Raw genomic sequence first — 27,811 nt, 5'->3', positions numbered from 1 at the left:
GACTTACAATCAAGTTTCCTAGACAAGTGACTTTCTAATATTTTTTAAATGGCCCACTGTCAGAAAAAAAAAAAAAAAAAAAACATTTCATATCGTGCCTTAGTACACACACAAATTTTAATATTTCAATAAAATAATTTTGTGGAATGTATTTGTTAAATTTTGTAAATGAATTTTTACGCACTCTGATATTTTCTATTTTCTATGAATTAAAAAAAAAAAAGTTACCACCCAGATTAAAAAACCACAAGCATTATCTTTGAGTTTGGCCACTAGATGGAACCCTCACATTTAAAGAAAGGAAAGTATAACTCCATATTCTGAAGTGAACAGAGCAAAGGAAAAATAAACGTGTATGATTTAATATTTTCTATCCGGACAAAAAATTAATTTTATAAGAAAAGGAACGTAGCTGTTATACGATGATATTTATATTAACGGTAACACTGAGAGAGATGTGACCCAGTGTTGAGTGAGTCACTATGGCTCCTTGGCCACCACAACCAGCTGGTGAGGTCAGCATTATACCCCTTTCCCATTTGAAGGGACTCAGAGCCAGCAGAGGGATGAGAAGGGGTTGAAATCAAGCCACAATATTACACAGAGGCAGAAATAGAATTAAATCAAATGTGTTGGGCTTTTGCTTCTAACAATGACAAAACATCAGATTTAAGGTTCGAAAAGTCTTTTCTTCGGAGAGGCCCATCCTGATCGTCGGTAACGGCACCCCCAGCCTTCATCCCCTTAGCGCTTTCTTTCACCGGCGTTTGGCGTTAGCAGACATGTGAAATACCTTATTTAGTTACTCTCTGTCTCTCCTCAACTTAGTGTAGATTCCATAATAAAAACTGAAAATTCAGTAATCCATACCAGGGACTGGGGGTAGGGGGAAATGGGGAGCTATTGCTGAATGCGTAGAAGGTTTCTGTTTGGGGTGATGAAAAAGTTTTGGAAAGAGCTAGTGGTGATGGCTGTGCAGCATTGTACATGTAATTAATGCCACAGAATTGTATAATCGTTAAAATAGCAACTTTTATATATACTTTGTCACAACAAAATAAAAGTATTAAAAAATCAGTAACCCCAAATTCAAATTTGTACTCAGCACTTTTATTAACTAAGTGGATTGTTACAGCAACCCCACAAGGTAGATGCTATTACTGTTCCCACTTTACAGATGAGAAAATTGAGCCTCACATTGGTTTAGCAACACGCCCAAGGTCACTCAGCTACTACAGGATTTGTACCTAGATAGGCTCCTCTTGACCATTATACTGCTATTGTCTCTAACACATAAAATAGAGCCTGGAACATTATCACTTAATAAGAATATTCCAAAATCATTACTTTGGCTGCTGGGTGGAGAACAGACTGGAGGGGTGAGAGGAACTTTGAGATGTAGTAGGAAGGTTGCCATAGAAGGTGAAAGATGCAAAGGTCATGGAGGTACAGACAAGTGGATGGTTTCTATGAAGATAAGAGATAACAGGACACGCTGATGTATCTGATTGGAGGAATGAGAATTGAAGCTTAGATCTAGGACTGCACTATCTAATATGGTGGCCATTAGCCAATGTAGCTCCTGAGCACTTAAACTGTGGGTAAGAAATGAGATGCTAAATACATTATTGAGTATAAAATACATTCTGGATTCCAAAGATAGCACAAGAAAGTAAAACATCTTAATAACTTGTATATTGATGTAGAAATAGCAATATTTTGATAGATTGGGTTAAATACAATATATTACCAATAAATATATATTAATTTTAAAAAATATTTAGATGTGACTAGTAGCAAATGTAAAATGGCATATGTAGCTCATGTTATATTTCTATTGGATGGTGCTGATTTGGGATAATGTATATATATATATATATTTTTTGCTTAAACAATGTAATGGTGCATTCACTGAACTGTAAAAAATGGGGAGAAAAAGGCTTAAGAATGAAAATAAAAAATTCTGCTCTGGGTATATAAAGGTGGAGATGGGGAGCCCAGAGGTTGGAGCAGAGGTCATAGAGGGCACTGCACATTTGGGAACCATCAACCTGCATATTACACTGAGAGTTGAGTTAGTATTTGAGACCCCTTCCGGAGGTCCAGTAAGCACCCTGGACCACGCCCTGAGACACTCTAACATTTAGGAGTTGGGTACCAATAGGTGGCCTGTATTGTAGAAATGACAATCTATTTCTGTTTGGTTTTCTATCTGAGAAAAAATATAAATTCATTATGGTTCGATATCAATGCGTATGTTTGGAATTCATGTTTTTTGTGAGCTGCAATTCAATAGACACTCAGGATTGGTTTTTATTTTCTAGACAACATTAGTACAGTTTAACTGCAGAGATCTCTGGAAAGCTGCTTTTATACAAAAGTAACAAAACTCAATATGATGAACAGTACCATAGATAAATCTCAAAAAACCCCCTAACTATCCAACATCAAGGGAAGAAATAATGCTGCTTGAGCTCTCAAGTGGCAACTTCATGGCAACTACCTTGGTAGGACGATGTGCTCCCTGAGAAAGGGACATGATTTTAGAGATTTAGAAAACTTCTTTTAATTCCCAAATTAATTTTTTAGAGAACTCAGTTTTAGACAGCAATTAATGGCTACAGTGAAGGGCTTGAACTTTGTGGTCAGGTGCATGTAAGTTAATGAGTATAGTTATCAGCATTCCTGGCCTACAGTGAGCACTTGGTAAATGCTTTTATAGCTCTTATTAATAATATCAAAAATCCCTCCTGTTCTCCCCTAATTTCTATCATATGAGGTTGTATGTGTATAAATCATACACAACACCATATAAAACCAACTTTTGTGTTTTCTGTCCTTGTTCTGATGATAAGCATACACTTTTCTGGTGGATGTCTTCCTTGGCTTGGTGTTAGGGTAGAACTTTCTTTATACTCTTGGAGTTTACATGTGGAAGGACTCCCATTAGGGTAACACTTCCCATTTTTCTATCTCCTTCAATCACTCCTCTCCTGAGTGGGCAAATGACTCCTGGAGGCTTTGGGAGATGGAGCTGGACATCTTTTTGGTATCTACCTATTGGCAGAGAGAATGTATTCTGCTCTGCTCCTTGGAGCAGTGACTTGCATTGGGACAGGACTCCTTGGAGGAGGCTTGAGGCTGTCCATCTGTGGGTGGTACGTAATGATTGTAAAGTTTTACAAATCCACTTACCTGGAAATTCCCAATGGCTAGGTTCACTAAGAAGATGAGTTTTTAAATTGCCATATGTCTCCTGTGTTTGTCTTTCAGTCATTTCAGAATTGAAGCAGGGTTAAGAGGAGTGTTATTTACTGTTCTTAAATTCCCAATGTCTGGTGCATTCAGCCAGGAACTTTGAGAAATAGACCAAGAATAGAGAATTTTAGTAGGGCCAAGGCTCATGGCTTTGGGTATCTAGGGTCAGCAGGGAGAGGGTCCTGTGCTTTAATTTTGGTGGTTGGCAGGTGTCTGCATTGTACCACACAGCCAGTTCTACTATTGGCTTTTAACTGGTGTGGCCAAGCAGAAGGCTTCAGGCTTTGGCAAGTGTGGCTCTTGTGGGATTCCTACTCTGGCTTGGGGTGGCTTTATCTATAGGTAAATGGCTGTTTTTATATAAGTAAGAATATATTTATATGTAGGCAGCACTGAGTTGACAGCCTTGGAAAGCAGTCACAATAAAGGCCGAGATGGGGAAAGTGTTCATTGGGGTACAGGCCTCTTAGATATTCAGGAGCTGAATGACTATTTGCTGCTGTTTCTCAGTTGTGCCTGTTGACCTGTCTCTTGAGAGCAGAGATGAGCACCACGTGCCCTGCAGAACACCGGAAGGTTCTACCTTTAAATTATTAGTGCCAGGCCGAGGGAGACAGCAGCATTCTGGCTGCCTCAGAATCCATGAACTACATTCAGGGCCAAAAGGACTTGATATGGCTTATAATTCTGTGTTTGCTAAAGGCTCTTGATAGTCACTTGTGAAAGGTAGTATGTTCAGAATAAATAAAAAAAAAATAGGCCGTTTTCTCGGGTTGAAGTAGAGAATAACGTTATTGCAAAGGCTTGTTACTGGGAATTGGGGAATGAACGAAGAACTCAAGTGTTTTAAAAAATATGCTTCAGTTGGACATATCAGGAGCAGTGAAAGAGTGAAAACAAAATAAAGCAAACTGGTTAAAAACTATTGGAAAGATAGATTTCTTTGAGGGAATGACTGACATTTAGAAGATAGCCTAAATAGATATGAAATCTTTGAGGGCTTGAAGAGATAGCTATGAAACAAAAGATGGGCCTAAGTCTGAGTGCTCCTAAAAAAAAAAAAAAAAAAAACAAAAAAAAAGAAAAAAGAAAGAAAAAAATAAGAGAGAAGGGAGAGGGAGAAGGGGCAAGGGGCAGGGAGAGAGAGAGACAGACAGACAGACACTTTTAGGTTGATATTTGATCAGAAAGAGTGACTTAAGCCCAGCTTAAAACCCAGCAGATTGAAGGCAAGAGCTCAGAAAACAACCTGAAATTACTCCCCTAGGTGGCGCTGGAATCTAAAAAAACTTTTGCAAACACCTTAAAAACCGGCAGAGCCCATCGGGAACCTACATTCTCATGAGTGGGTCAGTGTAGAGATGAGTTACATATATGGACAGATTTGATATGAAAGACTGGGGAAAGCAGCAAAGAGTGCCTAGGTGAGTTTTCGGGCGAAAACCATTGTAAGAGGCAAGCAGGTGTTTCCCACGCCCCGAGGGACTTGCTTGAGAAATTTGACATTGGAACCCAAAGACAGACAAGCTGAAACTTGCTCCTTTATTGCGCCACCTGTTCCAGCGGCGCAAGTCCAGTGAGACTACCACCTGTGAACCCAGATTCACGTGAAAGAAATTCCCATCAAGCGATTGATCTTGGCACACTCCGTTTACCACGTTCCGGGGGATGCTTCTCTCCGGATGTACTGCGCACGCACAGACCAACTGGCATCCGGGCCTTTCCCCGTTGACTCCCACTTGCTACCGCTGAAGTCTCTGCTATGCTTTCTGGCAACATTAAGTATGGGTTCAGGGGAACATAAGGGCGCCTGGGCTGACTTCTTGGGGGCCTGATGTTAGCTCGCTTTCTAAATTGCATGCGTGTGTGTGTCTGTCCGTGTCCGTCCAGCACTACAATAGTTGAATGTTACTATCTCTTTGGAAACCCAGAATCATACTTCATTTCCGAGATGCTGAAGTAATAATACCCATCCAGAGCAGAACAGCCCAAACCTGTCCCAGGAATCAAGTATGTCTCTGAATGAGACTGATAGAATAAGCTGTTGGAGATCAATTTTGAACTTTAATTTTAAAAATTGTATCCAATAAAAGCAAGGGAATTTTCAATATTTTGATATTTGACTTCACCACTTTTACTTTAACATTCAAAAAGTCATCTTTAAATTTTAATTTCTCCTGTGTAATTAATGGGATGAGATTTATATTCAAATATAGAACTGGTTTATTTAGTAGCATTTCATTAATAGTTATACACTGTCTCTTAGTCTCATTACAGAACCTCTGAAGGGCTATGTCAGATAATGTAGCTGCATATAATTTGGGATGTGGAATACAGACTAAATTTCAGATTTAGGTTCTGAGTAGACTTGGTATTAATTTGATAACTGTATACTGTTTTGAAATTTGATGCGAACAAAATGAATGCTGCCCAGCTATGGTCCAGGAAAGAAACCCAAAGACACAGTGGTTGGTCTGGAGGAGGAGCCTCATGAAGTTGGGACCAGTCCTCACCTGAGAAGGGCAGTCATTCACCTGAAGGACACATAGTCTTAATGGTGAAACCCATGGAAGTTGAAAGGACACAAATCTGGGAATGTTAAATGGGATTCCTACGCTCAGAATTTTTCCGTTTGGAGGTGTTCCATTAGAGTGACACTCTGGCCTTTCTTGACCTTCACTCACTTTGACAGGAGAGGATTCATTTATCCTATTGGTGGTGAGGGAGAAAAAAAAAATCTGAGTGAGTCAGCCCTTCTATCTTTCTGGGATCTATCTGCTTGCAGGAACTTCTCACTCAGTGCCAACCCTCCTCATGGCAGGCTTTATGGCATGAGAGTCAAGACTAAGGTATTAGATTGGCCAGTGGGTGGGTCATTCTGTCTCATGAAAGATTTAATAATTTTGCTTGGCATCAAATCTAAGCCACATTCTCCAGCAGCTTCATCATAAAAATGGTGACATTTTAATTTCCATTTACCTGATTCCTGCGACCTTCTCTCAATGGTTTCTGAATTTAAGTGAGGATAAAGAAGGGCATTTTCCTAATGGGCAAAATCCCTACACTTGAATTCCATCAAGACTGGGGGAAAGCCTATCTTAGTTTGTCAGAATGAGACTGGAACAGCTGGGAGGACTCAGAATCCCACCTCCCTGGGGCCACAATCATTCTTTACCTTTTTGAAAGATACCATGGGATATGGCAATGGTGTTCCACAGAGCTGTTTCAGGGGCCTCTAGCAAAGGAATGGAAATAGCCTGGGGTAGCCCACCCAGCTTCAACTAGGACAGTTCTTCCTTCATTTGTCTTATAAAGAGATCATTTAAATTTTCACTGAATGAAAATGTTCTTTGGCAAAACAAACAAAACCTCCCTTAGAGACATAGCTGTGAGAAGAGTAGGAGGCGGACAGTCAGGAGGCCTGGCGTTGAGACAATTTCATCAATTATTAGTGGCCTTGGCCCCTTCTTCTGCCTGCTTCTATGTCTCAGTTTACTCTAGTGAACAAACAGGATAATAAAACCTTAATATCTCCTGTGGCTATTAAGGGGTTTGAGTGATGAAACATTGTCACGAAATGTGCTTTGTGAAACACAAATGGCAAGGCACAGGAGTGGATGTGCCCCGGAGGCAGAAGGTCAGGGGTTCGAAATTCCCGCTCCCTCTTTTATTGTGTGATGCGGGGTCATGCAGTCAACCTCTCTGTGCCTTGGTTCTGTGAAGTAGAGATAACAGTACTGTTGGAAGGACTAAATGGTTGAAAATACGGAAACTTTACTCCGTGTTTTGTTACATTTATTATTATTATTATTATTATTATTAGGTTTGACAGACTATATTAGCACTGTCCATTGTAATTCTTCCTGTGGCAATCCTGCAAAACAGACTAGAAAGAGCTGCCCTTTTCTGAACCTTAACTACAAAAAAAAAGAAAGAAAACATTGAGTAAGTTCATGATCCCTATCATGTGGTTTTTCCACTGAATTACCCAGACAACTGTGGTAAAAAGCGTTTTGTGGGAGGAGGGGCAGTATGGAGGAGTGTAATTAGCAAGCATGTGCCAACCTTCAACTTTCCTTTATACAATTAGTCTGAAGTTGGGTTATAAAATGAGAATTGAAACTGTTGCCAGCTTTATAACCTCAAAACAAATGAAATCGAACTATTCCATTAGTTTTATGGTTTCTAATGGAAAAACTATAAAGAACAAGTGTTTGTCCCCTTAGCTTTAAAACAACAAATAAGTCCTTGTATCAGCAAAATGCCCAATTCTTTAAATTACTCAATTTTTAAAGAAATTAGTTGTCGAGCATTAGAGAGAAATGAGGTTTATAAAGAATGATTTAGAAAATTACATTTAGAGAGGACACAGTGGGGGAGGGGATGTATTGAAAGAAACACTTTATAATGGTCTCCAAATAATAAGTTCCTCTGACTCAAAGGTCACTCAAATTTAAAATAAAAACATATTCAGGGCGATAAGGCAAAACACAGCCAGCAGAAAGGTAATTGCATAACAGGCCAAGGAATTGTCCTAAGATCCTGGCAAAATCAGGTTAAAGTCTGTCTGGAATCACTTATGGCTGCAAGTGAAAATGGAGTTCCCTCTTAAATTTATTGAAATTGTGGATTGTCACCCAAAATGAATGACAACTAAATGAACTAAATGGCACCTCATCACACTGCCCAGTTCCTTAACCAAAGCCTTGTTGTTATTTGGCCTGTGTTTCACTTTTCAAGAAAACTTAGATAATAAAATTGAACTTAAACCTGTCCATGATAACTGTCGTATATGTCCTTTATTTCAATTTGGACATCAGTATAGAAAAGTATTAAATATAGAACATTTAAAGTTCTCCAAACCAAGGTCAATGTTAGTATTTTGTGAAGTGAAATGATTATTAATTAGAATATGGTGCAAACACAGGCCCACAAGTTGGGGAGGGTGGACTGGGATTGGATAAAAGATATAAAAAAGAACATACAAAATTAATTTTCTTAATCACCATAACCTAAATCAGGTTTCCAAGTATATATTTTTATTATAAAACAATTATCTAACTTAACATTTGTTCTAAAAATATTTTCCCCCCATAACTGTGTGATAACTTTGATCTGACAGTAAAAATAACTTAAGAAGCCATGCTGACTTTTGTAGTTCTTTATAAAACCTTATCAGCGAGTTTCATTTTTTTGTTTTGCTACACCACATAGTAGGAGATATTTTTGAAAACACTTCTTTTTCAATGGAAGGAGAAAGGGTGGCGAGTACTTCTCACTTGCTGAGGTCCCCAATGTAATTGCCACATCTTTGTTTGTCAAACCACACTGTAACTGGGGTCGCCACTACTCTTGCCTTTGCTCTTGAGTTTAGCTGACATGGCACTGGCCTGTAATTAAGCCTGTCCTAAAGAAAGTGGACGGCAAATAGTTACAACTCTAAGAGCTACTTTTGAGAACCTAAATTTGGGGATTTCTATTTTTAAAAATTGTGCAATAGTAATATAAAATGTTTTAGATGGAATCATGACATCTAACCACAAAATGTTCTTTGGAAGTAATTTTACATTCAGCTCACTTGAGTAGGTATGTATTCCTAATCCACATCAGGATTTATGCTACGTACTAGAGATGACAACAAAGATAAACATTCCTCTAGAGAATTTACTGTCTATAATGGAAGAATAATAAGTACATATCACACTCTAAAACAAGTCTATGTAGAGCTCCAAGTAAGTGACATGAAAGCATATTTTTAAAAAGTTTATTTGAAAGCTAAACACTTTTTTTTGCACTATTAGTGCACTGAACACTCTGTATGTATTATCTAATATTGACAATAAAGCAAGTAAGAATATTATTATCCCCACTTTAAGATGAGGAAACTGAGGTTCAGTGAGATTAAGGTAGGTGGGATTGGGATTAACCTAAATTTCTAGGAATAACTGGACAACTTTCCATGCCAGCCTTTGTGTGAGAACAGTATATCTAGTACAGTGACGTGTTTCAAAAAAGTTGCAAGCTCCAGAGCCTCTGACAAAAATGACTGTTCTTAACCACTAGCTATGTTGCTTTCTCTGAGGCAGGAATTTACAAGTAGTCACACAATAATAACATAACAGTGTTCTTATACATTACTAGTGGCCAAAGATGTGATTGGATAAGATACCTTTTTTTTTCACCTATGAAATCTATAAAATTTTTAAACAGGTACTATTCAGAGCTGATTCAGTTGCTATGAGATGGGCATTTTCATCTTCTCTGGCTAGAAAAACAAACTGCAAAAATCTTTCCAGAAAATACGTAGAAGAATCATGACAGTTCACAAATATTCATGACTTTGACTTAGTAATTCTACATCTTGCAGTTAATCTTCAAAGAAAAAATTAGGCAGTTTAAATTTATATGAAAATGTTAAACACATTAATATTTGTAATAATCAGACATGACTTACCTATTTTAAAAACAGGCAATGTTTAAATACAGTTCATTCATAAACTAGAATATCATTAAAATCATTCAAAAAACATCATTGGAAAATGCTTATGATAAAATACTGGAAAATTCTCTAAAGAGTCCCTATAACGCAATGATTTAAGGGAGTGAATTCTAGAATAACACTGCTTGAGTTTCTATCTCACCTCCGTAACTGCTTTTGTGTCAACCCTGGGCAAGCTGTTTAGCCTCTCCATGTATCAGTCTCCTCATCAGGAAAATGAAGATTATAACAAAATCGCCTATGGATTCTTAACAAAACTAAATAAACATGCAAATAAGCACTTAGTATAGGGCCTGGCACATGTTTAAAACATTAGTTAAAATATGCAAATAAGCACTTAGTATAGGGCCTGGCACATGTTTAAAACATTAGTGAATGTTTCTAGATGTGAGACTGTGGGTGATTTTTATATTTTCCTTATAATCATCTGGAATTTCCAAGTTCCTGTCAATTAGAATTCAATTTCATTATAGGCATGCCTATGGTAATGACAAAGTTGGTTATTAACATGTGATAGATATTCTTAAAAGATAAAGAGTCTGTTGCTAGATTTACAGAATTCATCACTAGCTAGAAATGGGTCTTGAATGCCCTTTTGGGGCATCAATTGAGATTAACATATTTTTCACACTGATTTACTTATTAATGGACTTTCTAAGAATCTTTTACATTTTTGAGATAAGTATCTAAATATGGTGGATACTTTTTAGTAATTAAAAAGAATTTTTGAATCTATATTAAAATCTATAAGGGGCATTAATTTTTGTGCTCTGTCAGGTTTGGGGTTAGGGTAATACTAGTTTGAAAAAGTAAACAGGATGGCTTTTACACCTTTGTCTTCACAATGGGACAACTCGTTCAGCATGGGACCATGTCCCTTGAAAGCTTAGAAGATTGGCACAGATAATAGCACTTTGACTACATTTTGGAAGCAAAAGAAAGCTTATTTTTAGAAGTTATGCTTTGATGAATTTTCAATTTCTTTTACAACTACCAATTTATCCAAATCTTCTTGAATCTATTTTGGTAATTCACACTTGCCAGAAAAGTATTATCATTCAGCTTTGAAACTTTCTCAGCATTTTTACATAGTACTTTTTGTTTTAAAAGTTTACCTACTCGTAAAATAAATGTTCAAAACTTGGATGTGTAACTCCAAAAGGGATGGCACCTAGTCAGTGCCATGTATTAGTGTTGTTGCTGTTAATATTTCTGTATTTGTGGCTAAATCACCTTTTTATTCCCAATTTTACTTCTACATATTTTTGCTATTAGATGTCAAACACTGTTTTATTGCTAGAAATTATTCGTCTAGAATTTTTTCTTCCAATTATGTTTCTGATTTTTTTATTGCTTCTGACACTTGTGTTTTCCTCCCTGGAAATGCCTATAATTCTAGGGTCGGATTCCATTCGCTGCCTTTTCTCTCTTGTTTTCCTTTTATTTTTCATTTCTTTCTTTGCATACCAGGAAACCATATCATGTATGTTTTCTATATCAATGACTTGACTTTTACTGTTTTAATTCTATTTTTGGTTTTCCTTGTAGGTCACCCATCCCTTTCACTTAGCTGATTTTTCACATTAGTTTGTTCTCATCTTGTGATTTTCAGCCTCGAAAGAGTCTTCTGCCTGCTACTGAGATGCCAACATGTTTTGCAAAGTCTTTGTTTCCTGTAGCAAATCATTTTCAGATATATGACCTTTTTCTTAGTCCTTTTTGCTTAAACTGTGAAATTTTTTCATAAGCCTTCCTCCTGACCCCCCAACTTGATGTTGGTGAGTGTACAGTCTATCTGGCTTGCTCTTCTGTCCTGATCTCTATCCATTTATGTGTTGGTCAACTCTTCTTTGCATTAGAAAAACTTTTGGGAAAGTAAAAATTATTCTGTGCTACGTAATTTAAAAATAGAAAGAATGAGTACTTATTTTAAATTTTTCTCAAGGGAAATAGAAAGGTAGAATACAAATTCAGTTGCTTGGTTTATAATGTCAAAAAAGAGAACTGGGTGAGACACTGGGTACCCTCAAGTAAACATGAGCCAGTTCATATCGACCATAATTATTGATTATACCTGATAAAGTGAGAACAGGGAAGCCTCTTGCCTCCTTAATTTCCTGAGAATCTTCAATAGATTTAATTAGAATAAAAGCAAAAATCCCATCATTGACAAAAATGAACAGGAGCAGCTTTCCATCCTGAACTTTAGTAAAGAAATGATAGCCTATTTTGACCATCTATGAAGAGGAAATTACAAAACATAGTGATCACGATTAATAAGGTAAAGGCAAGTATGGCAGTCCATGGGGGTGGAGCAGCAAGACTCTCAGTTTACCCTGTATAGAGTGCCACAGGTAGACTGAAAAACAAGCACCACCTTAATTTAATCTGTAGGTTTATTCATGCCAGATAAGTTACAAAACTAGTAAAAACTAAGGTGAGGCTGAATGTTTTGTAATTAAGCTTTAGCCTCATTATTCTTCCTGTCTTAAAGAAATGAATTATAGAGATGGATATAATGACTGATCTAGATTCCTTTTATGCGTATTTCATATGCTACATTTTGGAAAAAGTTGAGTCCAGTACTTCAGTGAGACTGCCATAGACAATTAAGATGCAACTGCTTCCTTGTTGGTTAATCAAGGTCATCTCTATATTTCTAACTGATTTGAGTTAGAGACCAATAAATAAAGATCCATTTTCACAGGGACATAATTTAACACCTCTTCTAAATGCTTCCACAGCTGCATCTTCCAAGGCCTGGTAAAAATCTACAAGCCTGCATGCATTTTAGGGCAAGAAAATAACTTTATAGTTAGGAGAAACCATCATGGTCAATCCATTGGAAAAACTGGAGCATTCGTTAAGAACAATATATGTTTCTGTATAATAGACAATGTGTAAATGCTGAACTAAGTAAAAATAAGCGGAGATTCCCTTTCCCCAAGTTAAAATTAAATAATTAAAACTATTACCTCTTCTATAATCATATATATTATGTATAAATAGAAATGCTGAAATATTTAAATTGCCCCAAACCATTTACTTCATGTCTGCAGAATGGCTGGGAGGATGATTTTGCAACTTGTCATAGCAAAGCAGAAAAGGGGTCAGAGGCAAAGGTAATTCCACAACTAGATTTGTATACACATCCTCCAGCATCTCAGATGCTAAGAAAGGGAAAGAAAGAGCAGGAAGAGAAGGTTTGTGGAGAGCTGCTATGGACAGCTGAGAATATAGAAAGAGCCATAAAACAGAAGTCTCACAAGGCTGTCCCATACCCGTACATATTTCCAAGCTGGAAGAACACCTGCTTTGACCTCTATCCCAACCACTGAATTTGCATTTGGTCCATGACAGACATTTACAAAATTGATCTGTCCCTGACACTTTAAAGTAAAAACCTGTAAGAGACGTGGGCATCGAATTTTAATGGCCCACACTGATTTTGTCATTCAACTTGCTCCTTATTAACTTTTAGTTCCTAGTTTCACTCTTCCTCCCATACTGCCCAGTAGAAAAGAATGAGAAAGAAAACAGATTGTGAATAATGAAGAATATCACACATTCTTATGGGTTAATATAGATTTTTTATTTTTAGCAAATAATTACGTTTTGTAAACGTGGATTGTAGGTTACTCTATATAATAGGTGTTATCCTGCGTACGTAAGCAGCTATGATGGTGGGATGGATGGAAGGGCTAACACCTTGGGTATTAACATAATCAACTTTGATTTACCCTACTCCTTACCCTTGTATTTAAACAGTCAACATCAATTATACATTTTAGCTATCTCTAATCTGTGCTCACCTCTCTATTTCATCTCTCACCATACCAGATTATCTTTTGCCTGGATCATGACAATAGCTGAGCTCCTGGTGAGGCATCTCACCTATGGCCTCTTCATAATGCTATCTCCAGAGTTAGCATCCTCTTCGCTGTTAACAAGAGTAAGCTGAAACTCACTTATGAGGTCTGGTTTCACACTACATTTCTTGCCTCATGTTCCCTAATGCCCTGTCACTAAGCCTATGTTCTTAACTACGTTGGGGAACTGCTGGTCCCTGGACAGTCAAGGCACTCTTATATCCTCTGCCCTGGATCTAGAGATGGAAAGCTCTTAGTTCTTCTAGCTTCGGTGCAAATGTCACTCCTCTGGACGTTTTTTCTGACCTAGAGTCAGAATAAATGGAGAGTCACTTGCATAACACCATATTATCAAATTTGTCAAATTTTATCATATTTAACTGCATACACCTCTTTCTATGTAGGTGCTTAAGAGGACAGACAGATATGACTTTGTACATCTGAGCACAGAGTAATCAAATATTGCTCAGAGAACTTAGTGTAGAGTCTGAAACATGACAGGCACTACATTGATTTGCTGGTTGTTTCACTGAAGAACACTGTAAAATGTGCATTTTCAGAACAGTGTGGAGAATTTAGGTTGGTTTGGTATTGTAGACCCGGACCTTGTACTGTGAGTAGATACCGAGTAAGCAAGTACGAGGGGAAGAAAAATCTAAGAAATCTTTATGTTGTCATCATAATTTGCATGTGTAGCATATCCAAGCACAATTTTGGCTGCTTCAAGTTTCTCTGTTCAGGGAACTTAAATTAAAAAGTCAAAGTTTATCATAGAATTTAATGATTGTCTTGAAGAATCTTAAAGCCTTGGGTGACACAGCTTTATTCCCCACTGCAGAAAAGTACATTGCATACTAGACTAATAATTATTTTAGTTGACCCATTCAACTATTTGAAAGAATTCCACAAAAGCTAAACAGGGTATCATAGTACAATTCCTATATTTTGTAGTAGAAGAAATCAGCTGGGAGAAAGGGACTTGGGTTGTAGATCTCACTATGACCTCTAATTAAACCATTTAGGGTCTTGTTGTAGGAAGATTAGGGACTTTGGAATTAAAGAGACCTAGGTTGGGATTCTGGCTCCATCTCTTAACTAGTTTTAAGAATAGGTAAATTGCAGGAACTACTTAAGTTTCAGCATCCTCATTGATAGATCTGGAAAAATAATGGCCTCAGTGGGTTGGTATTAGAAATAATATGTGAAAAGTGCTCAGCACAACACCTGGTGTATTTAAGAGCTCAGGAAATATTAAATTCCTTCACTTCTTGGCGTCTCAATCTTGTAAAATATAGGATTTTTTTATTTAGTTACTTGATCTCACGGCCCTTTATAGCTCTAAAGTCATATCATTCTTTCAACCTTAGAGCTACAAATAGTACTAAGAATCTTTGAAAGTGTTTTAAACTGTTGCATTCTGATCAATGTGGCCTTTTCTTTTAATCTTTTTGTTTGATTTTTTTTCTTTTTCTAGCCTCTTGAGATGGACTATTAATTTCCAAACTCTCTTCTAATACACATATTTAAAACTATGCATTGCCGTCTCTTTTTCTCTAAGCATTGCTTTAGTTGAATCCCACACATTGTGATATGTTGTATTTTCATTTTAGTTCAGTTCAAAATATTTTCAAATTTCCTTTGTGATATTTCTTTGACCCATGGTTTCTTAAGAACAATGTTGCTTTACTTTCACGTATTTGGAGATTTTATAGTTATCTTTCAGTTGTTTTTTAGTTTTTAATCCAACTAAGGTCATAGCCCAAATCTAATATGATTTCAGTCCTTTGAAATTTATTGAGACTTGTGTTATTACTCACCATATGGATGGAGCATACTTTAGCAAATGTTCTATGTGTAATTGAAAAAAGGCACATTCTGTAGTTATTAGTTGTAGCATTCTATAAATCAGGTCATTGTGGATAAATCATGTTTTTCAAATCCTCTGTAAACTTACTGATTTTTTTTTCAGCTTATTCACTCACACAAAATAAGTTTGTAAAAATCTCCAACTGTTATTGTGGATTTGTCTATTTCCATTTTTATTTCTGACAAGTTTTGCTTTATATATTTCGAAGCCATATTATTAGATGCTTATAAATGTAGGAGTATCTTCCTACTCAATTGAAATTTTTATCATTATGAAATGTCCATTTATTAAAGCCTACTGTGTGATACTGATAACTTTTGGTTAGTGTACATCATATAGTTGAATCTCTATTTTAAGTGTTTAGTCTATTTACATTTAATGAAATAGTTGGGTTTAAGGCTATTATCTTTCTATTGGTTCCATTCTTTATTTTTTTTCAGTATTCTTTTAGTGAAATTACTTTTATTCTATTTTGTCTCTTCCACTAGATTTATATTTATATATTTTATATTCATCTTTAGTGGTTTTCCTGTATATAGGGATATGACAATATGCATCCTTGACTTATTACAGTTCAGCTTAAAAGTGTACTTTTATCACTTTCTAAATAATGCAAGACTACCTTTAAAAGAGGTTAACTACATTTGTCCCTTTTGCCCTTTGAGCTATTTTGTCTTTTGAGCAGTTACAGACCATCACAATAAAGTGAGTATCACAATGGAAAAAGCCGTAAAAAAAAATAAAAAATAAATAAAAAATAAATAAATGGACCAGTTAAGTGTAATAAAATGAGATAATCCCTACAAAGCATATTACTGTTGCTTAATACTGTTAATATTCTTTCATATTACCATTTCTAGTGCCCTTAATTACTTTTTAGGGATGCAAGCTTCCATCTGTGATCATTTTACTTGTCAGAAAATCATCTAGTTTTTCTTTAAATGTGGGTTAGCTGATGACAAAGTCTTTGTTTTTGTCTAAAAATATCTTTATTTTCATCTTCACTTTTGTGGGATACTTGCACTAGTTATCACAATCTAGTTTGGTCTTTTTTTTTTCCTTTTAGCTCTTTAATGATGTCATTCCAATGTCTTTTGACTTCTGGAGCTTCTCTGTTAAAAAGTCAACTGAGTTTGTTTTTCTGTAATAATTTTTTCTTCTGATGAATGTTAAGTTTTTTTCTCTTTACTTCTGGTTTTCAGTGGTTTACTCTGTGTTTGGGTGCAATTTTCTTGCTTGGAGTTTACTGGGCTTGTGGAATCTGCCTGGGTTGATGTCTTTCAACAGTTTTGGAGATCTCTTTTACTTTTATCCCATCCTCTATCTGCCTCTTTTTCTAGGACTCCAATTACTGACCACACATGTATCTGCTGCTCATTCTATTTTTCCTATTTTTAGATCTGTGCTTCAGATTTGCAAATTTTCTATTGACTTCTCTTTGAATTCACTAATTCACCATGTTCAGTCTATTATTAATAAGCCCATCTACTATTAAAAAGTTTTAATTTTAGATATTGTATCTTTTAGCTCTAAAATGTCCATTTGATTCTTCTTTATATTCCTTTTTATAGATTCCATTTCTTTGTTGAAATTATCCACATTCTCATTCATTTTATCTATCTTTACCTGTCTTTGCATTAACACTTTTATAATAATTAGTTTTTGACTGCCAATTATATTATCTTGGTCATCTGGGGGGTTGACTTATATTGTCTACTTTTTCTTTTGTTTATGATTCATATTTTCTTGATTCTTTGCATGTCTTGTAATTTTCACTGTATTTGAAATTGCTGTTATTTGAAATTGCTGTTATTTAGGGGTTCCTTTTCCTATGTTGAATGATAGGGTAAGAGGCTAGTCATATCAGTTCCTACAGTATCTGAAATGGGTGTAGCCTGGTTGTATTTTTAGTTGGATTCAGTTTACTTTGAACTGAAATGTTTCAATGGCAAGACTTATTAAATATTCATGTTAGATTCTAGTGAGTTGTGTCTACTAAACACCAAGATGTTGTGAAAAACTGGCTTTTCTATCCCAAGCTTTCCATCATCCCATGTTGCCCAACGGGCAGCAAGTGTCTCATGGAGAAAACTGCTGATGCTTTTTGGGGCTCTTTTATTTGTAAAGCCAACTCACAATAGAGGACTTTCCCTTCTAGAAATTGCATTCGTCTAATCATCTTTGTCTTCAAAGCTCTACCATCTCTCTAAACAAAAGATATTCGTGTGTGTGTGTGTGTGTGTGTGTGTGTGTGTGTGTAGTAATTGTTGCAGTTTTATTCAGAGGCAGAAGTCCTTTGGACTATAGTTTTGAGTAAACATTTTTATTACCAGCTAAGTTAGAGGATGACTGCTCTCTAGCTCGCTTTCTTTTCTCTGTCCTTCTTTTTACCACACAAAAATATATTGCCTTAGTAAACAGTAAAACAATGACTTAAACTATGAGCATAGCTTAGTTATTAATCAAATTTATTATGGAAATAATTCATATGTTAGCAACCATCCACTACACACCTCTCTCTTGGTTTCCACCAGTGAGATAGCTAGCTTCCTTTTCAATGTCACCTTTCAATGTTTGCCCATTCTAACATTCTTTTGGGATAATCAAGTAATTTATTATTGGAATAAATTTTTTATGGAAATCTAATTGGAAACTATTTTAGAACTGTGATGACTACTTGACTTCAACTGGTCAGGCTTAATTTTATATGTAAAAAGTCTTTATCTTGATATTACAAACAAAATATATTTGGGAAATTTGAGGTTTTAACTTTTACATTTTTAAACATCTATGTTTAATTTTGATGATTTTCCAATTGAAATCATGACTATTTTCCCATTTTAATACATTTTGGTTAATAAATCTGCACTTTTAAATATGAGAACTAAAATCAGACAAAAACCTGTGTGTTTTGTTAAAGTATAAACCAAGGTGATAAAGTACTAATCTATATGCTGTATGTTAATTTAGTAGTGTCACTCAGTGATGGACAAATGTGGCATGGGTTGGTTTTTACCGGTAACAGCTATGAACTTTGCTTTGTTTTGTGTTTACTCTTGTGCCTAGTGGCAAAACTTAAGCTTGCTGAATAATGATAGATTTCCCAGTCCAATCCCGTAAGTTTTCATATTTCTGGTTTAAAATCTAGCCTAGTCCAAAATGTAGATCTCTAAGCTTCCTATTCCCACTTTGCATACTGGTCTTCGGTATATCTGCCAGGACCCACCTATGGTAGGCAAAAGCATGGCCTGCTCTCCATTCTCTGTCCTGCACCATCTGTGCCACTGATGGCAGTGCGTGTGCGTGTGTATGTGTGTGTGTTGGGGGTGTGGATGTAAGTCTGCTTTGGTGTCTGCTTATGCTCAGGTAAACATGTCAGTTGTCCCACTGTGTTAGCCTCGGCTGCTTCTCTATCCAGTGCTGAAAAATTATGTCTGCTTATAGCTGTGTGATCTGGCAGCCCCAATGAGGATCCTTTGTGGACTTTGGCTTCCTGAAACTTTTGGGAATTGACAAAGCATTCAGCAGGCAGCATTCTCTTTGTCCCGAGACTAAGATATGGGGAACGTGAAGTCTAAATGTGAAGTCATGGAACCTCCTCTTACTGTCTGACAGTGGTAACTAGTGCCACTCCCATACCCCCTTATTGGGTGCATAGATCTGGCTTGACTCTCCTAGGGGAGCCTGCCAGTGCCTTTCCCACAGTAAATCTCTGCATCATCTACAGTGTGGATTGAGGGAATGGAGTGAGATGGGGTCTGGATCCCCGAGAGCACCTACACACCTAGGGGCAGTTCCCCTAATGCTATAACTAAGCTTTTCAAACTTCAGTTCTTCAACAGAGCACTTTTATCAATTTCTGACAAGAGGCTGGACTTTGCTTAAGGTCCAGGGTCAATGCTGAAACTCTACAAGCAATTCTCTTGGGGTACTTCAAATTTGGAGGGATGATAAGAAAATCCCTCTCTCCCTAAATGCACATCATGGAGAGGGACAGGGATGAGATAGTTAGCATTTACATGGACTTTGCTCTTTCTAAAAGGCAATATTGCTCTCCCCCTTCATAAGGATTTACTGTGTACTCAGTGGGTGAGACTGGTGGTGGGGAATATTCTGCTGAACTTTCCACGCTTTGTGAAGGCTGAGGCAATTCTCTGCATTCAAAAGGAGGAGCAGATAGTGACTCTGGACTCAACTGTGGGTCCCTGTTAACTGCAGTCCTGGTCAAAATTCCTCCTTGGGAACAGGAAAAGGTCTTACTAAGTAAATTCCAGCAAATTCACATCTAGGAAATTTATACTCTAGATTTTACGATGCTTGTTAAGAATGAACTCACCAAACTCTTTACTATTTGACTAACATTTAACTGAATCAAGTCTTAATATTTCCTGAATTTAGACCATCATTTTCCAATGGAAATATTTCCAATGCTGCCTAAAAACATTTTATTCTCCTTTGAGAATAACTTAAATCTCAATTTAATAACTAATGATTGTGTAGCTCTTGAAAGTTTACAAAGAACTCTCACATATATTCTATACAAACCTTTGATGTTTATTCAACGTTTATTTTTACTTGAACTGTGTTATTTCCCCATTTTATGGAAGCGATCATTATAGCATGGTGTGGTTAGAGACAGGCTCTAACTCAGGTTGTGAAATAAAAATTCTGGGTTTTTCCCATTATGTGTTCCTTCCTCTACATGTCTACAAATGCTATTCTTCCCCAGTAGAAATAATGCATTCTCAGCATGACATGTCCTGAGTTAATTCTGAGAGTGGAACTGAAGACATGTCTTGCCACCTTATTCTATCACCCTGTCCTCCTTGTGGCCAAAGGCATGTGATCAAACAGTTGTCAAGGATTATGGGGCACAGACAGTATGTCTCCAGAACCTCAGGCCATATCCCAAGCGACAACTGTTAGGAAATGAAGTTAAAAAGAACCAAGCACATACAACATTTAAATTTAAATTCCCCTTGGGCTCCAAATCTCTGGGTATTGAAAATGAAAGCATTGTTTGGTCCTGAATTTATTTGTATCTCACATAAGGGCTAATATATGTGAAGACTTTGAAAATGGAAAAACATTTTTTTCATTCAGCAATGGTGAATTTTCTTGCCAAAGACCTTGCCATCAGTTGAAGTAAAGTGCCATGCTTTGCAGCCTACGGGGGTCACCATGACTTCTAGAAATATCACAAGGGAGCACTAGGCAAGGAAATTGGAGCTCAAAAGTGACACATATATGCCCACTGTTACCATAGTTACAACAGGAAAGGCCATAAGAGCCTTACTTTTTCCTATAAGCAGTCAGATAAGCCTTGTGTGATCTAGGATCACTGGGGTGAATAATCCTAGTTCTATCCACAAGGTTTCATCACAATTATCCTGAGTTTCACCATGTAACAGCACAGAAGGAGAGATAAATGATTTGTTTATGCTCAGTAAAGTTGCTACTGAGGTTCTATCAGTTAATCTTTGCTCTCAGAACCTGCACAAAGTTGCAAAGTCTTTAAATTATTCATTCCTCTACTAGCGAATTATTGAAATTAATGGCCATGACTAATTTTGGTTAGTTTGGGTATGACACTACAGGGTGATAAAAGGGGGAGAATGTCTCGGTAATTTCTGAATTTCTGAGCAAGATAGAGCTATGGAGTTCACAGCAATTGCGATTCCCCAGGGCATACCCACAGAGCTTTATACCTCCCGAAGCTGGCTTTCTAAGTGTGATGGAATCTGTTCTAGCTTGTCCTCCAATCTTTGAATCTCTTCTATAGAACCCCTCCCTGCCAGAGTGGTTTGTATTCTCTACTTTGATGAGAACTTTGTTGGTGATTCACTCATTACCATTTGAGCCAAATAACTTTATCTTTAGACAGCTTTGAGAGATGTTAACGATAATAACAAATAACAACCAACATTTATGGTGGGTTACTCTATGTGAGGCACTATAAGTGCCCTGTATTTTTTTTTCATCTTCAGAATGATCCCAGGAGGTAAATAAGTATTATCATCATCTCCATTTTACAGATAAGGAAACTAAGGCTTAGAGTAGTAAAAAGAAAACAGAAAACAAAAAAAAACTCCTCCAGTGCCACACAGCTATTACATGTCAATCAGCACCCAGGGATACATGACCCCAAAACCTGAGAGCTACCTCCTCCAATTTCTTCACCTGTAGCTGAAATATTTCTCCTTGTAATTTTCATCCACTGGTCCCTGTTCTAGCTTCTGAAGACCCATTAAAAAGTCTTAATTCCTCTTCCATTACTAGCTCTTCGAATAGCTAACATAGCTTTCAGGACAGTTTTCTATCCAGACCACAGGATGCTGTTTATAGATGTCCATTCTTCAACACCCACTGAACCACCTATTTGTCTTGTTTGGCTTATTGCATTAACTTTCTAATGTGTCTCCCTGTTCTGCCTTCTGTCCTACACCCAGGAGCCAGGGGAGGCCTTAAAATATGTCATATCACTTCAGTCTTCTGCTCAAAACTCTCTGTAGCTTCTCACATCATTCAAAGTAAAAGTGAAATCTTTACAGCCAATGTGAAGAGGATAAAGCCCCCAGGATACAGCCTCCTCTCCCAGACTCTTCCTCTCTTGCTCATACTGCTCTGGTGTACTGGCATGCTTAGCTATTTCCTGAACATACCTGGAATGTTCTGATCTGGAATTCCCACCTGGTTCTCTCCTGCCCTTCTTCCTATCTTCCCTTCAAAGTCACCTAATTAGTGAGGCCTTCCCCAACTACTCCTCTGAAAATAAATCTCTTGCCTCACAGTTGTTTCCTCTCCTTCCTTCCTGTATTTTTTCTCTATAGCACTTATCACCATCTTACTTGTTTATTTCTTTGATTTTGCTTACCCTCTTCTCTCATGCCCCCATAAGAACACAAGCTCTGTGAGGGCAGAAAGTTTTATCTTCCAAGTTCAGTTCTAAGATTAAATCATAATAAGAAAGTGGCCCACGAAATGACTATTTGACAGGGGTCCACCTACCACATCCTCAGCAATGAGAGAAGCTGCTGGCATAGAGCATCATTCAGTAAGTAGTTGATGAATAAATTAATAATTTATCCAGCTACTGATACTAAAAATATTATAGAGCTTTAATGCATTTTATTATCCCTGATAAAAACTTTATTATTAACAGGTCAGATTTCTGATAGCATCTGTCTTTTTAAACCTAAGTGGAGCAGAAAATAGATGGATATTCAAATAAATATTAAAAGCTCTTTTTGTTGATACACTGAACCTAGCTTTTAATTGTATAATTTGATATTTTCTTCCTAGCATTCACTAGTAAATTCACCCCTTGCCCTGTGCTGAAAGGGCCCACTTCTCTATTAACAGTAGGCTCTATCTGGATTCAAGATAAGGTTCTTTCTCAAGCTAAGTTAAGGGAGTGATTGCATTTGTAGCTTATAATGAACATCTAGCTGAAAATCACTGCAAAAACAATTTTTTTCCCCCCCACAGGGCATTTAGTATTGGCAGATTTGACACAGTATATTTGGTTTACTTTTACAATGTTTCAGCCACTGTTTAAAAAAAATGCTAGAAATAGACACTGATGGAATACATTACACGATATAAGAAGATTTAGAATTACTGTAGGACTGACACAGTAATCCTTACTGCTGATCATAAGGTGTTGCAGAAATTGTTGTTAAACCCAAGTCATCCCTTCGATTACCATTTAAAATTATTCACCGTTAATTTGCAGTGCTTCTTATGGAGAACTGAGAGGGTTTTGTTCTCACACAGAGGGAAAGGAGACAGTTTAAAAATTTTAAATAGCTATAGGAGAGCAAGTAATTTTTTCCCCCATTTAAAAAGTCCGTTAAGAATCACAAATCAGCAAGAATTCTCGCATTCATCTACAATTTAATAGAAAGCATTAGTTTTTTATACCCACAACAAAACATGGACCTGCAGAAGTTTTCAAACAATCCTCCAGCAGCTTCATGCGGATCTTCTGGAGCTCCGGGCTGTCCCACTCGTCTTCATCAACTCCCCAGTACAGATCTATTACCTGGAAACCAACAGAGGCGGCAGCATTAATTCACTGGTGGGAAAATTTTATTTACCTCTGGGGCTTGATTCTTATTCACAATGTTAAGCTAATATGACTTTTAACTTTTCTCTTTGCATGGCTTTTTTTCCATAAGGGGGAAATGAAAATGATTTTAAAGATCCATGTGAAGGTTTTTTTTCTTTTTTTTTTAAATCCCATGACGGGTTGGGGATGAACATTATAATTTCTTATGTTTCTGATTATACGGTCGACGTGGGCCCAGAGAAAATGAAATGTTAAATGTCACAGGCTTTGCAGTGCAGGCTTTCATTACATTGAAACGGTAACAGGACTTCAAAAAAGAAAAAAAAAGTTTGAAAGCAGCTGGGACATGAAAGCAGCACATTATTTGAGACAATTAAATAACAGTGTATAATGTTACTGAATGTCTTAATACAAGAAGGGAAAACCACAATGGGCATTAACACATACTGACCTGAAGTTAAACATCTACGTTTTTTAAAGAAAAACTCAAAAACCTGTAATTATCATGGTTTATCACATGGGGACAGACATTTTGTCTGTTTTGTCTATAAGCAGTTTGGCTTTCATCAATATATATCTGAAAAATATGTATTGGAAAACAACGAAAGGTATATTTTACTAAGAAGTGAGGATAATAGTTGCTTCTATCTCCTTACTTCAAAGAGTACGAGGGAATATTCAGAATCTGTAGAAACTTTTACATGTATGCTCTTTGAAAAATTTGCTATGGAGAGCAGTATGGGTTTCATTCCCTTTCCTCAACTGTTATCAGCATAAGGAAAATTTCCAGTTTTAGCTTTGAAGATGTCTTCTTTTCCTTTGTTTCCCACAAGCAGAGAAAAGAACTTGCCTTCCTTATTGGCAATGTGCACAGCATTTGGTAAGATGGAAGAGCATGGGCCCTTCACAGTACCCCAGGCAGATCCCAGGGCTTTGTGTACTTCCCAGGCCATGGCCCCATACAGAGGTGTTTGTACCAGATCTTTATCTATCTGCATTTAAGTTTTCTAGATATAACCACTTCTTTAAAAAAATACTCCCGCAGCCCAGTTCATGAATTTTATAATATATAAAATTGTCAGTACTGATTTTGGGGTTCTTCCCTTTAATCCACCTTGTGAGGTTTAATCACAATATTAATATTAAAGAGAAATCTGAGATTATAACATCACTGTCCAATATGAGAGGCTTTAGCTGTGGCTTTTTAAATTAAATATAAATTAAAATTAACAATTCCATTCTTTCAGTGCTCAATAGCCACATGTGGCTACTGACTCCCATGTTGGAAATTGCTGATGTAGACTAACTCACCATCAGAAAGTTTAATTAGACAGAACTGTAAATTACTGAGCTTCACATACTGAAATCATTAGAACAAGACATCTGCCAAGGTCAAAATAAACTTACAAACATACTGCACTGTTAATGGTAACTCTTAATGTGCCATGCACAAACTAACAACCATACACAGAGCCTGGTCTCCATCCTTTTGGCTGACACTGTTTGGATATATCTGAGGAAAGGTCTGATTTAGAACAAATAAAGAGAAAAATGGTAAATATGAAGGTGAATATAACAAAAGCTATAAATATATACCTGTTATTTCATTTTCTTTGAATGACATCAAATTGTAGGAAATAATAATTATGTCACTGGCTTTGTAACATATATAGATGTCATGTATAGAACAATAGCACAAAAGAGAAAAGAGAATAGAACTATATAGTTCTAGTCTTTCTATAGCTCATTAGAATTAAGTTAGTATAAATTATAAGAAGATTCTGATAAGTTGTATATGACTTAAAATGACTATAAAGAAAATAAAAATATAGGCAAAAATTACTAAAAGAATTAAAATGTTATGCTAGAAAATATTCATTTAAAACAAAGCAAAGAGGTAAAAGAGGAATAGAGGAACACAAAAGACCTGAGACATATAGAAAAAAAGTAATTCCCCTAGATGTGAAAGCATTTCATTCCTTTGAGGCCCAACATATGAGCCCCTACAGAGTTCATAGATAACCAGCTTCTCCAGAATATACATTGTAGTTATGGGAGAACCACCTAGACCTCTGATTAATGGCTTTGTGACCTCATTTTGAGACCTATGTCATGTGCAGAAAGCCACGGTGGTTTAAGGGCTTTCTGCAGTTGTTATGACTATAATTTGTATTCTGTTTACCTGATGAAACTTTGTATATAATATGTACGTGTCTTTTTTTTTTTTTTCCTGTTGAAATCTTAACCTTTAGAAGGGCTCTGAGAGTTTTGATCTGGCAACCGAATTCCTGGGAGTTGAGATGTTTTGGCATGAAGAACAACGACGCTTAGAAGGAATACAATAACTGTGATTTTGCTTTTGCAGTTTTAGCTACTGATGGTTAACCATGGTCCAAAAACATTAAATGGAAAATTCAAGAAGTAAACAATTCATCAATTTTAAATTGAAAAAAAAGTAAAATGGCAGATGTAAGTCTAACTATATCCATAATACCATTAAGTGTAATTGGATTGACAGAAGTCAAAGGTAGACTGGATTAAGATCCAACTATATGTAGTCTATAGGAGACATACTTAGCTTCAAATAGGTTAAAAGTAAAAGGATAGGAAAAGATATATCACACAAATAGCAACCATAAGATAGTTCATATGTCTATACTCATATCAAACGAGAGGTTCTAAAATAAAGTGTTAACTAGAGATAATGAGAGGCATTTTATGATAAAAGGATCAATCCATGAGGAATGTATAGCTATTATAAATGTATCTGCAACTAACAACCGATCCTTAAATACATGAAGTACAAACTGAAAAATGAAGAACTAGACAATTCAAATATAATAGTTGGAGCCTTGAATATCTCATTCAATAATGGTAAGAACAACTAGAAAGATCAACAAAAAACTACTGGAACAATACTATAAACCAACTAAATCTGTCTCAAAAAACTTAGATTTAAATCATATAAAGTATGTTCTCTGAACATAATGCAACGACAGTAGAAGTTAATAACAAAAAAAATGTGAGAAATGCTATGGTTCTAAATAACCATAGTTATTTAGAGTCAAAGAAGAAATCACAAAGGAAGTGGAAAATACTTTGAGATGAATGAAAATGAAGAGAGAACATATCAAACTTATGGGATGATCTTAAAGCAGTACTTAGAGGAAAATTTATAGCTGTAAATACCTATATTAAAATACCTCAAATCAATAACTTTCTACCTTAAGACAACAGAAAAAGAGCAAGGAAGAGAAAGCTAAAGCAAGCAGAAGGGAAGAATTATATAGATTACAATGGAGAATAGAATAGAAATGAAACAGAATAGAAAAACAAAAAAAATCAATGACACCAAAAGTTGGCTCTTTGAAGAGATCAACAACATGGACAAAACTTTAGCTGAACTGCCCCCCCCCCCAAATTACTAAAATCATGGGTGAAAGATTACTTTTGACCTTATAGAAATAAAATAGATAATACTATGAATAACTGTATGCCAGTGAATGAAATCACTTAGATGAAATGGACACATTCCTAGAGGAACACAAGTTACATAAATTAACTCGAGATTAAATAGTAATTTAAAAAATTGCACACAAAGGAAAGTCTAGTTCCAGATGGATGCACTGGTGAATTCTACCAAACATTTAAAGAAGAAGCGATACCAATTCTTCACAGTCCTCCCCTAATGAGAAGAGAACACTTCCCCACTTATTTTATGAAACCAGTATAACCCTGGGGCCAAAGCCAGACAAAAAGATCACAAGGAAACTACAGAGCAATAGCTCTTTTCAAACAAAAATACCAGAAAACCTAATCCATCAATATGTAAAAAGGATTATATTATACAACTAGGTGGAATTTATCGTAGGAATGCATTGTTGGTTTTGCATCAGAAAATCAGCTAATGTAATACACAAATATTAATAATGAACAAAAATCATATGCACAATCTCAACACAGAAACAATTGACAAAATCTAAAAACACTCAACACACTAGAAATGGAAATCAGCTTCTGCAACCTGAATAAAAGGTATGTATGCAAAAACTAACAACATCATACTTAAAGACTGAAAGCTTTCCCCAAAACAGGAACAAAAAAAAAAGATTCACTCTCAACATTTCTATTTAACATTGTACTGGAGGTTCTAGCCAGGGCAATTAGGTAAGAAAATGCATTCAGGTAGGAAAGGAAGTAGATCTATCATTATTCATAGAAAACATCTTGTATATCCTGAACAACAT

At 36.2% G+C, this 27,811-nt stretch overlaps 1 protein-coding gene across 1 annotated transcript in view; it reads right to left on the bottom strand.

Annotated features, from left to right (window-relative positions):
* The window catches only part of NWD2 (NACHT and WD repeat domain containing 2), a 143,078-nt gene that overhangs the window by 45,023 nt on the left and 70,244 nt on the right, over positions 1-27,811 (bottom strand). The window contains exon 3 of the mRNA XM_016140732.2: positions 23,421-23,537. Coding sequence (XP_015996218.2) covers positions 23,421-23,537 — 117 coding nt within the window. The remainder of the gene's footprint in view (positions 1-23,420; positions 23,538-27,811) is intronic.

This window comes from Rousettus aegyptiacus, unplaced genomic scaffold (genome assembly GCF_014176215.1).
Source record: "Rousettus aegyptiacus isolate mRouAeg1 unplaced genomic scaffold, mRouAeg1.p scaffold_m13_p_10, whole genome shotgun sequence".
Lineage (NCBI taxonomy): Eukaryota > Metazoa > Chordata > Mammalia > Chiroptera > Pteropodidae > Rousettus > Rousettus aegyptiacus.
The sequence above is the reverse complement of the archived record's forward strand: the minus strand, read 5'-3'. Positions and strand labels throughout refer to the sequence as shown.